This window comes from Myodes glareolus, chromosome 9 (genome assembly GCF_982192425.1).
Source record: "Myodes glareolus chromosome 9, mMyoGla1.1, whole genome shotgun sequence".
Lineage (NCBI taxonomy): Eukaryota > Metazoa > Chordata > Mammalia > Rodentia > Cricetidae > Myodes > Myodes glareolus.
The window spans coordinates 40,288,964-40,302,182 of NC_142034.1; the positions used below are offsets into that span (position 1 = coordinate 40,288,964).

Genomic DNA, 13,219 nt, shown 5'->3' on the forward strand with positions numbered 1-13,219 from the left:
ATCTCTCCAGTTCCTGGCTCCCCCCCCCCCAGGCTCTCTCGCTGAGACGAAGGACTCATCAGTCAGACTTAGTTGGTTGTACAACAAGTCCTGGAGATCCATTTGTCTCTGCCCCCAAACACAAGCATTTACCACCACACCCAGGTTTCTAAGTAGACCCTAGTGATCACATTCAAGTCCTCGGCTTTACCAACTGAGTTATCTCTCCAGCACCCACCTCCCACACAGCACACTTCTTAACAGACTCACACAAAGATGCCTCATCCAATGAGAGGCAGCAAAAACCAGATTCAGGGCTCCCTTTGCTCTGGAAATCTGTTGGCTTTTCCTGTCTCTTCTTGGACTGCTGGCGGGAAGTTCACACTAAGGAATGCATTCTCTCTAACTCCTCAAAAGATGAGATTGTCCAACCAGCTCCGAGTAGGCAATAACCTCGTGAGACTGAAAACAGGTTAGGCTGTGAGTCTACATCTGAGAAATGTTTCATGTGAGAAGCTTACGGTACCCACTCATCCCCTGAATGTGGGGAAAGGAGCAAAATGAGAGTCTGGGCAAAGGTCAAGCACGCCATTTAGTGCTAATTAGAGTGTATCTTCAAAAGAGTTGCACCCCAGTATTGACTTTCAGCTTTATCCTGTCAGAATAACAGACCTAATAAACACTATTGGAAAATAAGTCTGTGTCAGGAGTCAATGTGAGTTTCATTGCTACAGAAAAAATCTGAGAAACTCATTCATATTTGTACCTATTCTCTGAGAGCAGAAGGAAACACTGCCTTAAGATTTTGCACACATCCTGACAGTACAACATTCCAATAACCAATCATCAATCAAACAATATCTCTGTCTCTTTCACTCTGTCCCACACCCCTCTCTCTCTCTCTTCCAGCTGATAACACATGGGTATTGCACAATTATATTTGTTGCACCAAAATAATTTAATTATTGTATTGAGGACCAAAAATCTAAATGTCACTTTCTAACCAATGTTGTTGTTGAAAGTGTTGTTTGTTTTAAGCAGGGTCTTGCTATATAGCTCAGCATGGCCTCAAACTCATGATCCTCCTGCCTCTGCTCGCTGCGTGCCGGTAGTTCAGTTGTGGCGTGACATCTGGCTTCAGAACTGTTGACCCTTCGTTAACTGTGGGTAGAACTGAGACATCCTAGAGTGACAATGTGTGACAACAGCTTTCTGTGTTTCTGTGTTTTCATTTTATACTTCTAAGTGGTTTGACTATGTGTAAGTCTGGACATCACATCTCTGCAGTGTCCAAGGGGACATCAGATCTGCTGGGGCTAGAGTTACAGACAGCTGTAAAACACCATGTGGTTGCTGGAAATTGAACCTGGATCCTCTGGAAGAGCAGCCAGTGCTCTTAGCCAGCTCTCTAGCCCTAGTGTAGCATTCTTAGTCATTCCAGAAAGTTCACATTAACAGATCTCCACCATGCACTGCTCTTGTGTGCCTAAGCATAATACACAGAATATACGTTCTTTCTTATTTGTCCAAAGTACACTCTTGTGTGGTGAGACACATTCCTACTAACCCTAATCAGTCTGTGCCAGCTGGGTCGAGGTGAGGCTCCTCCTCAGGCCCAAATTTTACATATAGGACACAGGTGTGGCAATGAACATCTACCTTTGGATACGATCGGTTCATGCATGAAGCAGGACCCAAGCTAGGTACACTAGTCATCCGTGGGGATCTACAAGGCTCCCAGTCCTTTCTCTTCTTCTGTAATGAATCATAACAACTATGGACAACAGAGCTGCTAGGCTCTGCTTTTTCTAGCACATGCAGAGAGCTCATCATAAAATGAGGTCACCTCAGAGGAATGCAGAGACCAGATGTGGAACTAAGAGGAAGAAAACACACACAGAGAGAGAAGAGAGAGAGAGAGAGAGAGAGAGAGAGAGAGAGAGAGAGAGAGAGAATAATGCTGGTAATGGCGTTGAACCACTGGGTCTAGCAACATCAGACTTTTCCCTGCATGACTAGCATATATTCATTAATATTTATCTAAGTTCTGTTCAGAGGATGTTGAATTGATTTGTTGACAGTCATCTTATCCATCTTTCATGGAAGACTTTCCCAAACAAGTCTTGTGAGCATGAACTGTTTCCAGTGAGGTTGGGTCATGTGAAGTGAGTGTGGGGCTTGAACAGGATACTTGCTGCTGAGACACATGGTTTCAGCGCATGGGAGAGAGGTCACGGAAATCAGCAGAGATCAGCATCCGAGCTGAACGACAGCATTGATCTTTATGGCCACACACCTCTTAGCTCCTACCTTGCCACTACAATTTTTCAATATATATATATATATTATATATATATATATATATAAAACCCAACCTACAGTCTATTATTCTACTCTTCAGAAAAGAGACAGAAGGAATTTCCTTCCCCTTTCCTGATCACAGATAGAAGTTATCCTAGAAATTTCTGGGACCTGGCAAATTTAGGGAGGCAGGAAGTAAGGCAGCCAGAGGAACGCTCAGACTTTCCCAGGACCAAGGGGAAGACTGACGACTCAAGAGACAACTAAGTCTTCCTTTTGTGACAAGACTTCATTGCCACTGCTGTGATCCTTAGCTGAACTGACACCTTGGGAGGGCCTAGGTCAAAACTCCTTACAGCTCAGGACCAACCCCAGCACCCTGTGGACCCCCTCTATGACACCGGCTTGATGAAGCCATAATCCATGCACTTGATGAGACATTCCCGGGCTGTCTGAACCACAGTCGCCCTCTTCTCATCCGGCTCCTGCTTTCCCACCACGGTCAGGATCTCCAGCAGCTCGCTCTCCACCAGCTTCCTGGCCAGCTCAGCATCTGCTGACAACAGGTTGTAGGCAATGACCAGGCCCCGGTGCTGCACCGACAACTGGTCATGCAGGCAAAGCCGCTGCAGGATCTCCAGCCACTGGGTTGTCTGCAATGCGAAAGTGGAAATGCGTAAGGAAGGATTTAAGAAATCAGTGAGAAGGCAGACAACAAGAGAAACAGGAAGTATCAATCATACCCACAGCTAAATAACTTGACAATGACCACATATCTGTAAATAGTAATAAACTAAAATGGGCACACACACACACATATATATATTCTGCCTGTGTTTGTATGTGTGGCATGCATGTGTGTATGCATGTTCATAGGTACACATACATGCGGGAGCACATGCTTGTGACTGTGTCCGCTGAAGTTGGTGTCAGTTGTCTTCTTCAGTCACACTCCACTTTTTTTGTTCATTTATTTTGTTATTCGAGACAATTTCTCTGTGTTATCACCGACTGTCCTGGAACTCACTCTGTAGACCAGGCTGGCCTCAAACTCACAGAGATTTGCCTGCCTCTGCCTCCCAAGGACTAAGATTAAAGGTGTGCATCACCACCACCCTGCTTGCAGTTCGCTTTGATTTGGAGAGGCAGCATTCTCAACTGAACCCCATGCTCACTGATGAGCTGTATCAGCTAGCCGGTTTGTCCCTGGAGAGCTGGGGTTTACAGGCATCCACCATGCCTGCCTGGTTTTTACATGGTTGTTAGGTATCCGAACCCTGGTCCTCATGCTTGCAGAACAAAGACCTTATTCAGTGAGCTGTCTCCCCAGCCCCCATCCACTTATTTTTTAAACATCTTAAGAAGCAGAAGGACAGGCCCGCTGGACATCTCGGCAGAATGAAGCTACAGAAAGTCAAGGAAAGAAAGTCCTTATGAGGGGAACATGGAGAATGCTCGCTTCTATCAAGCCAGGCGCCCTTTGAGACAAGAGCTCCAGGCATGTTCTCCAGCCTTGCTTTCGACTGGAATAAGCAAAGAATCTGAGGCACATTCTCTCATTCCTTCTCCATCCACCATGCACAATCATGAGGACAGTCAATTGCTGTGGACCAATGCTCAGCCACTCTCATCACCCTGTGAGACAGGAAGAAAGCTGACAGCACAGCCAGGACCTGACTCCTGGCCTTGGACGGACACAGGCGAGATAGCAGAGCAGAGCAAACATCTCTGTGAGTTTGGATTCAGAGAGAGCAGTCCTCAGGCCGCATTCAGCACTTGCTGTCTGCATGGCCTCACCTAAGTGGCAGGCCTCAAGATTCTCATCTGACTCTGCTATTCTGCAAGTGCCATTTCTAAACCTGTTTCCTGATGGAAAATGAGGATATTATTAATCCCCTACCTGCCAAGGTGATTGGGAATATTAAATGAAGTAATATGTGGGTATGCCACACACATACACATATACTTATCCCCATAGGGCAGCATCCCACTTAGGGGAAATGCAGAGTCACCAGAGTGTCCTGGTTGACCACATAACCTCTGGAGCCATTGTGTCTAGTTACTCCAGGAGAAGCAACTAAAGTACTGGTTTCTAGGAGTGGTATCCAGGCCAGGAGTTCCCTCCCATACCCCAATCTACTGAATCCAAATACCAAGAGAAACCATGCTCTGTCTCCATGGGTGATGCTTAGAAGAAAGATAGTTCGGAAGAGCTTGCTATAGTAAAAGAGACAAGTCCAGAGTTCACACAGGATAATTAGTACCCAACAGAGACCTCTGGTAACAGGACAAAAACACATACATGGAACTCAGAGACTACACACACACACACACACACACACACACACACACACACACACACACTTCAGTTGACCATGTAAAGGAGCCAACCTCTACCCCAGATGTGAGCAGGTTTGAACTGAGCTGCTCTTTTCACTCCAATGGAGATGAATGCCCCTGAGCTCGGCTCTGCGTGGGGGACATGAAAAAAGTCTCACGCTTGAGACTAACAACAGAATGATTCCCACTATACCTGCTAAAGTGCTCGTAGCCTCACCATAACAGCCCATCATCCTGTCCATGGCAGGGAACCTACAGCCACTTTCCCAAACCACCACCAGCTTCCTGCAGTGTCCCAGCCCCTTTCACCCTTCACTGAGGAACTCAACGATCCCCTCATCAGTGATGTGATTCGGGTTATTATCATTCTTCAGTAGGGGTTATGTGCACCCACAAAACCATGGCAAGAGGACTTTAGGTAATGTACTTGGGAAGTTCAAACAGTAGCAGTACTGGTAATGACCACCAGGCACAGTCTCCCCTCTTTAGGTATTGGGAAACCAACTCCCGACTAGGAAAGTTTGCCCTGCAGCCCAGCCTCCCTAGATGAATCGGGAACAGTATGGTCTGAGGGTTGGGAGATTCTGTACACCTCACCCAGCTCCCTCCTGCCCCTGGCCTGCTCTTACCACCTGCGTCATCTTGAGGCACAGCTTCTTATGTGCTGCGGTCAGCATGGCCAGGGCCCCAGCTGCTGCGTTCTGCAGTTTGTCGTCCTCCTCCCCGCACAGCAGCACCACCAGCTTCAGACGGTCATTCCCGTCGGCCAGGAACCTCTCCTGAACCTGTTCCAGGCAGGTGTGTGATCAAGTAATCAGTGAGCCCGCACCTCCCAAGGACAGGACGGAAAGAGGCAGCTGGCATTCCCTGGCCCAGGCTCTCAGGTAGATTTTTCTCTGAGCTGTTGCTGTGTAAAGCTCTTCCACAATTGCCTAAGTGAAGGGGCTACAAATCGCCACAGCCAAAGGCTAAGGAGGAAAAGGACATTTCCCACCTCCCCTAGATTGGCCACTTCTCTTTGCATCTCTCTTCTAGGAAAAGCTGCAGCTTCTCTTTGGGAAACACAGACTACCTCCCCCACAGTCCTGGGCTGTTGTGGTCCACTGTGCAATGAATTTGCTGTCCCTGAAAGCATGGGGACTTGTTCAGGAGCAGCGGTAATCAGTGAGATTTCCTTGGTATTGGGGAGTGGTTGTCCTGTCTCCACCAGGTGAGACTGAAGCGTCCCAAACACCTGAAAGCAGAAGCCGCTGCCTGATGCACACCCAGCCCTCTGACCTGTCACAAAGAATTATTAAGGCTCAGGTCCATAACATCTTCTGCCATACTTTACATGACAGCAAAATCTAATTGGTCAAGGTTAAGGACATTTGTTTGGAGCAAATATCCAAAATGTAGGTCTCTGGAAGAAGACAAATGTCACAAATAGTCAGGTAAGAGCCTCCTTCTGTATCTCCCGGGATCTGGAGCAGGGGCCATCGGAGGCGGATGGGGGGGATTATGAAGGAAGAGGCCAGCATGGCCATCTCTTGTGGGACTCAGATAGAAGTCACTGGAAGCAGCTGTACTACCAAGGACTGCAGCCTTCTCCTCTCCTACACCTTAATGTGGCCATGGCTTACTTCTCGCTGATGGAATGGGAGCAGAGTTGAGCTGTCACTGGCTGGCCACCTTGGGTAAGTGGCACAGTTCTCTGTCCTTCTATGGTCGTTCCTACTCACTACCAGATAGAGATCATCACTCCAGGGTGGCAGGAGGGAGGCAATTTTTGGTGCCCCAAAAGGCTTGGATTCCTAATCACTGTGTAGACAAGCCCCAACTCAATGGCACTATAGCATGGCCAGGAATGAACTTCTGTCCCTTAAGACCACTATGTAGCTGGATTCTGTTGTTGCAGCAGCAGGTGCTCCCACAGGGAAGGTTGCCCCCCCCTTTCACAGTACCCTCTTTGTAGGCCACCCCATCTCTGACTCCTTGGACACACCCTTTTCTTTCCATATAATTGCAAGGTCCCAGCTCAGCCTTAGGCCAATCCCCTGATGGACTCAATCCTTGCTGACTGACTCTAGCAAGCTTTCATAAATTAGATTTTCCTCCATGTAGTAGTCAGGATAAAAATGATCCTATAGGCTCATATGTTTGAATACTTGGCCCCAATTGCTGGAACTGTTTGAGAAGGATTAGGAGGTGTGACTTAGTGGAAGAGGTATGTCCCTGGGAGTAGGCTTTGAGGTTTCAGAAGAGTCCTATGATTCCCACTGCTCTCTCTTTGCATCATGGTTGTGGATCAAGATGTGAGTTCCCAGTTGTTCCCTTGGTCTGCCATCCTGGACTCTAACCCTCCAAAACTGTACGCCAAATCAAACATTTCCTTTTATAAGTTGCCTTGGTTCTGGTGTTTTATCACAGCAATAGAAAAATAAATACTCTGGTAACAGGAGAGGGTCTAAGACTTGAATTAGGTATAGAAGTGAAAAATCTACAGCCTCACATGTCCTTGCATCAGGGCTCACATTCCAGAAGTGTTTCAGATCTGGACCTGTCATGTCTGTAAGCATAGAGGGTTGGTCGCCATGCGAAGAAGTTATTCATTAGAGCTTCACAATTTGTCCTGTTTCTTGACTGTGAAGCCTTATGGTATTCTCCTAATTCTTTTTCTTTTCCTTTTTTGTTGTTTTTGTTTTGTTTTGTTTTGTTGGGCTTTGAGGGGGGTTGGTTTTTTGTCGTTGCTGTTGTTTTAACACAAGGTTTCTCTGTGTAACAGCCCTGGCTGTCCTAGAACTCACTCTGTAAACCAGGCTGGCCTCGAACTTAGAGAGATCTGCCTGCCTCTGCCTCCAGGGTGCTGGGATTAAAGGCATGCGCCACCACCACCCAACTTGTTTTCTTTTTATACCCTATGATTACCCGGTGGTAAGTCCAGGTGCCATGGGCCTGTGGATACTCACAGTGAGGTGTTGGAAAGTGATTCAGAACTGCACTGTCACATCTCTTCACTGTCCCGTGGATCTTTAATGACTGCAAAAAGTGCTCTAACAGGGCTGGAGAGATGGCTCAGTGGTTAAGAGCACTGGCTGCTCTTCCAGAGGTTCTGAGTTCAATTCCCAGCAACCACATGGTGGCTCACAAACATTTGTAATGAGATCTGGCGCCCTCCTCTGGCGTGTGGGCATACATGGAGGCAGAATGTTGTATACATAATAAATAAATCTTTAAAAAAAAAAAAAGCACTCTAGCCTCTCTCGACCTCCAAGAGCCCTGATCACAGCCTGCCTATGATACTATGACATTATTCAGGCTTAACTAACTTACAAAAATGGCACTTTTCACCTCACTAGGACCAAGACTCAGCTTCATTACACCATGAATATGTTTCCTTAGGACTCCTAAGGAGAAACAGGACCCTAATCTAAGTGTGATCTGGGGACTCCTAGATTCTCTGATCAAAACGCTGCTTTAGTACCATCTCATGGCCCCAGCCTCATCCCAAGGCCAATACTCATATCTTGGTCACCTCGTCCCCTGGAGCCCCAGTCTCATCCCAAGCCTGATGCTCACACCTTGGTCACCCTGTCCCCTGGAGTCCCAGCCTTACCTCCTTGTTGATCACCATGTTACACATGCATTCGGTGGCTGCCTGCCGTAGCTGGTCATGGTTTTCAAACATGTAGTTCTCAATGTCTGGCAGGGCCTTCTCCTTGAAGATCTTCTGCCTGGAGTGAAGGGGAAGGGTGAGGGGCAGAGGGCCTTGAGTACCCCTCCCCACAACCGTGAGCGCATGAGGCTGGTCGTGCAGGGGTCTTCCTCCATCTTCATGGGGCCCCTCCCACATCCTCAGCCTGTACAGGACGCTGACCCCACCTCCAGAAGACATAAATGGATATAAATTCAATGACAAGATCATGTCTCCCAAAGTCACAGCAACGGGCTCTGGGAAGAGCATGTCACCCCACTGGAGATATCTATTATTAATAATTGGAAAAGAAAATTCTCTTCCTTTTCCTGCTGTATATGAGGTCAAGTGTCACACTTGTGACCGTGAGAGAAGAGAAAAGTCCATCTAAAAGTTAAAACAACAGAAGGGAGGGAAGAAGAGGGGACTGGATGGCAGGTAACCAGACAACTTTTTGTTTTGTTTTGTCTGTTGGGTGTTGTTGTTGTTGTCATTGTTGTTTCGAGACAGGGTTTCTCTGTAGCTTTGTTGGCAACGTTTTCAGTCCCTGCACCAAACCACACCTAACTGATTTATCCCAAACTTAATTTGCATGAGTCAGTATATTTCTTTAATTAAAGAGCCAGTTAGGCTAAGTTGTCTGCCACTTAAAACGCAGCACAATACAGTCCACCACCCCTCTGCTCCCAAGAAGGGATACCTATTAATTCTTATTAATTCTATTAATTCTTCCATCTGGTCCTTTCTGCCTTAGGGGAGGCTGCCTTTGGAACCTCAGCTTCACACAATCCCTGTGGGTTTTTATAGTTTGCCTGCTCACAGCCCCTCCTATCCCTGCCACTGTCATCCTGCAGAGGAGTCAGTACATGATAGGTACAAATTGCAACCAAACGCTCCATGATCGCCTCCGTGGACCTCTGCCCTCTCCACCTGCCCCAATTACCTAAGCTTGTCACTGCGCCCAGACAGGTTGGTGAGTCCCAGGAGAGCCTCATAGTTCTGAAGGCCATCTCTCTGTGTGTCCAGGAGACTCACAAGAGGTCTCACCACCTCATACACCTGTGGGGATGAGATAATTGCATCTCTCAGTCTCCTGCATCTGAAGCTTTACAGTTCCAAAGCCCTTCCCTTCCCATGCGCTGTCCGGTTGAATCTGCATGGCAATCCTCAGAGGCTACATTGTTCCCTTTCACTGTTCAAATGGGAAAGCGAAGTTCAGGAGGACAAACATATTCATCAGAGGTAGAGCCAATCCTGGGGTCCAGGTATTCCTGACTCATTATCCTCCCTGTGACAGCATCATGACCCTTTCTCAGCAGAGGAGGTGCAGGGACAGGGCCCTAGGAGCAATGGAGCACCCTCTCCCTTGCTTCTCAGATACCCACCCGCTCCCCAGGGAAGGCGATGTCTGGATTGGAGACAGCAGCAATCTTGGCTAACCCATGGGCTGCCTTCACCTTGCCAACATCTGTGCCCTCCAAAGCCAGGGGAATCAGGGCCTGCAAGAGAGAGCACAGTCACTAGCCAACCACAGACAACCAGAAGCCCCTCTCCCCCTCCTCTGGCTCCAGCTGCCCTCTGTCTGTCTCTCATCAGAGATTCCCAGCCTAATGAGCTCTGGAGCAGTGTTCCTATGTAGACAAAGTCCCCAAGGCTCATGTGTGCAAGACTTGGTCTCCAGCTGTCGGTGTGATGAGGAAGTGACTGGACCCTGAGAGCTCTGACCTAACCCTCAGATCAATCCACTGATGAGCTCACAGCTGAAGGGACTATTGGGAGGAAAGCCCTGCTTGGAAGGAGAACAACACGGAATGTGACTTTAAGGGTGTATCTTGTTTTACCTCTCCCCTTTTCCTCTTCTTTCCTTCCACACTCACTCCTGACTCATAAATTGAGCAACTTTGCTTGGCTTCACACTCCGCCACCATGAGGTCCTGCCTCATTTCTGATCCCCAGTGGCACCGTGGACCAGAACCTCCAAGGACATAAACGCAAAGCAATCTCTCTTTCTCAACAGTTTTCATGCCAGATGTTCGTCACAAGACAAAAGTCTGACCAACTCCAGCACCATATAAATCTATGAAATACCTGTCAAGGATTCACAACCCTTGGTCCCAGTGACTATAAAGGTCCCTGCCTTCATTTCTCCCTACATTTCAGAAAAAATAACCAATTGACTTTTTCTAGGTGTGGTGGCATGGGCCTAAAATCTCAGCATGCAGGAGGATGAAGCACGAAGATGACAACAGCTTCAAATCCAGCCTGGGCAAGAACTTGGCAAATCAGGGCTACATGGTAAGATTCTGTCTCAAATCATAATAATAATAACAGTAATAATAATAATAAATAATAATAAATAAATGTATCTTTTTACATTTTGCTTAAGCTAAATCTAATCCTAACAGCCGCTGTTTATTGAGCAGCTATGGCCTGAATGTATCTAACCTACTTCCCAGGACTCTCTCTGAGAAGTGAGACAGTGACTCCTCCTCTCCATTTTGCTGAGGAAGAAATTACAGTTCAGAGAGAGTGAAGTGCCCAGGTTTGCACAGCTAAAAAGAAGGAGAGCAGCGGGGTGGTGGGGGTGCACGGTTTTAATCCCAGCACTTGGGAGGCAGAAGCAGGCAGATCTCTGTGAGTTCGAGTCCAGCCTGGTCCATAGAGCGAGTTCCAGGACAGCTAGGGCTGTTACACGAAAAATCCTGTCTTGAAAAACAAAACAAAAAAGAAGAACAAAGCTCCACAGCAAGGCTTCTGTGGGAAGCCCAAGATCTGCTTCACACCAGCCAGAATAGCAGGCAGGGGGCATAGGATCCCAAAGCAGATCCCACAGCGTCATCAAATCAAGAAGGAACTAGTTTGGGCCTGTGAATTAGACGGTGTAGATAACTGAGTGAGTGTATTTCAGGAAGGTAGGGGGCGTTGAAGCACATGACTTTGGAGTGAGACAAGGGGGACCCACATATATGAATGTGTATGTAGGATACGCAGGCATGAACCCATTGTGTATGTGTGTGTCTATGTGTGTGTGTGCTCCTTCCCAGTAGATCACCTTCTACCTAGGACAGCCTAAGTACCTTGCCACCACCTTGAGCTACAATGGTGCCCCGATCCTTCGGGTTGTCACAGAGTGCCAGGAACACCCTGTAGAAGCAATGATAAGGGAGAATGAATATTCACTGTTCCTGTAGAGCGTTCCCAGGAATCACGCACAGCCAGTCAGAGCCAGGAATCCTCAGCGCAACAGTGGAAGCGTGGAAAGGCAGACCGTGTGCCCTTGACTGGAAAGAGCCACCTTTAAGGACACTGCCATGCACATAAGTGGTGGGGGAGGAAATAAATCTAAGCAAGGCTTCTGAGAGCCGTCCCACACCTATGTCTGGAGACAGCCAACAGCTCCCTGCTACCCAAATCCAGGAGGAACTCTCCTGTTTACCCACATCATCTGGTCCTGGTCCCGTGTAATACCACCACCACTCATAACACCCCAGGCATACCGCAGGAGAAACTAAACTCTACTCTTTACCCCTCCATCCCCCCTGCCTTTGTACATGCTGCTCGCTCTTTCCTGGAGCCCTTCCCTTCAGGACTCGGCTGAATTATCACCTCTATCAGGAGCCCTTCCTGGATGTCCACCCACCAACCTTCCAGCTGGGTGGTTGGGACCTAATGTCTGGACTCCAGTCAGACCTCCGTGTTTCCTTGTCATGGCATTTACCCATCCTGCTGTAACTGAGACCTGCCTGCTTTCTCTCTAGTCTACCCTTCATCGCTGAGGAAAAGATAAGCAAAAGGGAACAGGAGTCACCTCCCTGACGCAGCTGCAGCGACCTGCCCTGTCACGTCTCTTCCCCATGTTCTCCAAGCCCTCGCTTAGTCTCTGCTATTCTAATCTTCCATGCCGCCTCCCGCCTCTCAGTCACTCCAGCCCATCCCGGCTGCACCTGGCCAGCAGCTCCTTGGTCTGATCTGTGAGGATAGCACTGTCCGCCTTCACCATGCAGGCCAGCGCGGATATGACACCTGCCTTCAGGAGCCGTTTCACCCGCATGTCCACGAAATCCTTCTTATCCTGGAGGGGACACAAGGGTGGGTGTGGGGAAGGGACCACTTGTTAGTCAGCCCCAGGTTGAGTCATTATGACAGATCATCATCAGGGTGAGGCGTAGACAGGAGGGGGGGCATGGTGTATAATATCTGGAAATGTGCTTAAACCTCACACACACCCCAGGGCATGTATGTGTGCTATATCCCTGTCTGGATGAAACAGAACCCAGTGATTAGAGCTGGGGGGGGAAGGAGCTGGGATGCAGCCCAGTGGTAGAGCACCTGTCTAGGTGGAGGACTGGAATGCTGCTCAGCTGTGGAGCACCTGCCTAGGTGGAGGATTAGGATGCAGCTCAGGGGTAGAGCACCTGCCTAGGTGGATGACTGAGGCTGCAGCTCAGTTGTGGAGCATCTGCCTAGGTGGAGGACTGAGATACAGCTCAGCCATAGAGCACCTGCCTAGGTGGAGGACTGGGATGCAGCCCAGGGGTGGAGCACATGCCTAGGTGGAGGACTGGGGATGTAGCTCAGCCATGGAGCACCTGCCTAGGTGGAGGACTGGGATGCAGCTCAGCCGTGGAGCACCTGCCTAGGTGGAGGACTGGGATGCAGTTCAGCCATGGAGCACCTGCCTAGGTGGAGGACTGGGATGCAGTTCAGCCATGGAACACCTACCTAGGTAGAGGACTAGGATGCAGTTCAGCTGTGGAGCACCTGCCTAGGTGGAGGATTGGGATGTAGCTCAGCCATGGAGCACCTGCCTAGGTGGAAGACTGGGGATGCAGTTCAGTGGTAGAGCACCTGCCTAGGTGGAGGACTGGGGATGCAGCTCAGCCGTGGAGCACCTGCTCAGCACATATGAGGCACTGAATCCAAACC

At 48.7% G+C, this 13,219-nt stretch overlaps 1 protein-coding gene across 3 annotated transcripts in view; it reads right to left on the reverse strand.

The window, feature by feature from the left end:
* Window positions 1-903: 903 nt before the first annotated feature.
* Window positions 904-13,219, reverse strand: part of Unc45b (unc-45 myosin chaperone B) — a 31,734-nt gene continuing 19,418 nt past the window's right edge. For 2 of the 3 annotated variants that reach the window (XM_085695551.2, XM_085695550.2), the window contains exons 14-20: window positions 12,238-12,365; window positions 11,371-11,437; window positions 9,679-9,792; window positions 9,237-9,352; window positions 8,216-8,333; window positions 5,250-5,405; window positions 904-2,933 (exon numbers count right to left, since the gene is read on the reverse strand). In XM_085695551.2, coding sequence (XP_085551677.2) covers window positions 2,673-2,933; window positions 5,250-5,405; window positions 8,216-8,333; window positions 9,237-9,352; window positions 9,679-9,792; window positions 11,371-11,437; window positions 12,238-12,365 — 960 coding nt within the window. In that variant the 3' untranslated portion in view covers window positions 904-2,672. The remainder of the gene's footprint in view (window positions 2,934-5,249; window positions 5,406-8,215; window positions 8,334-9,236; window positions 9,353-9,678; window positions 9,793-11,370; window positions 11,438-12,237; window positions 12,366-13,219) is intronic. The other variant, XM_085695553.2, reaches the window with a different exon arrangement.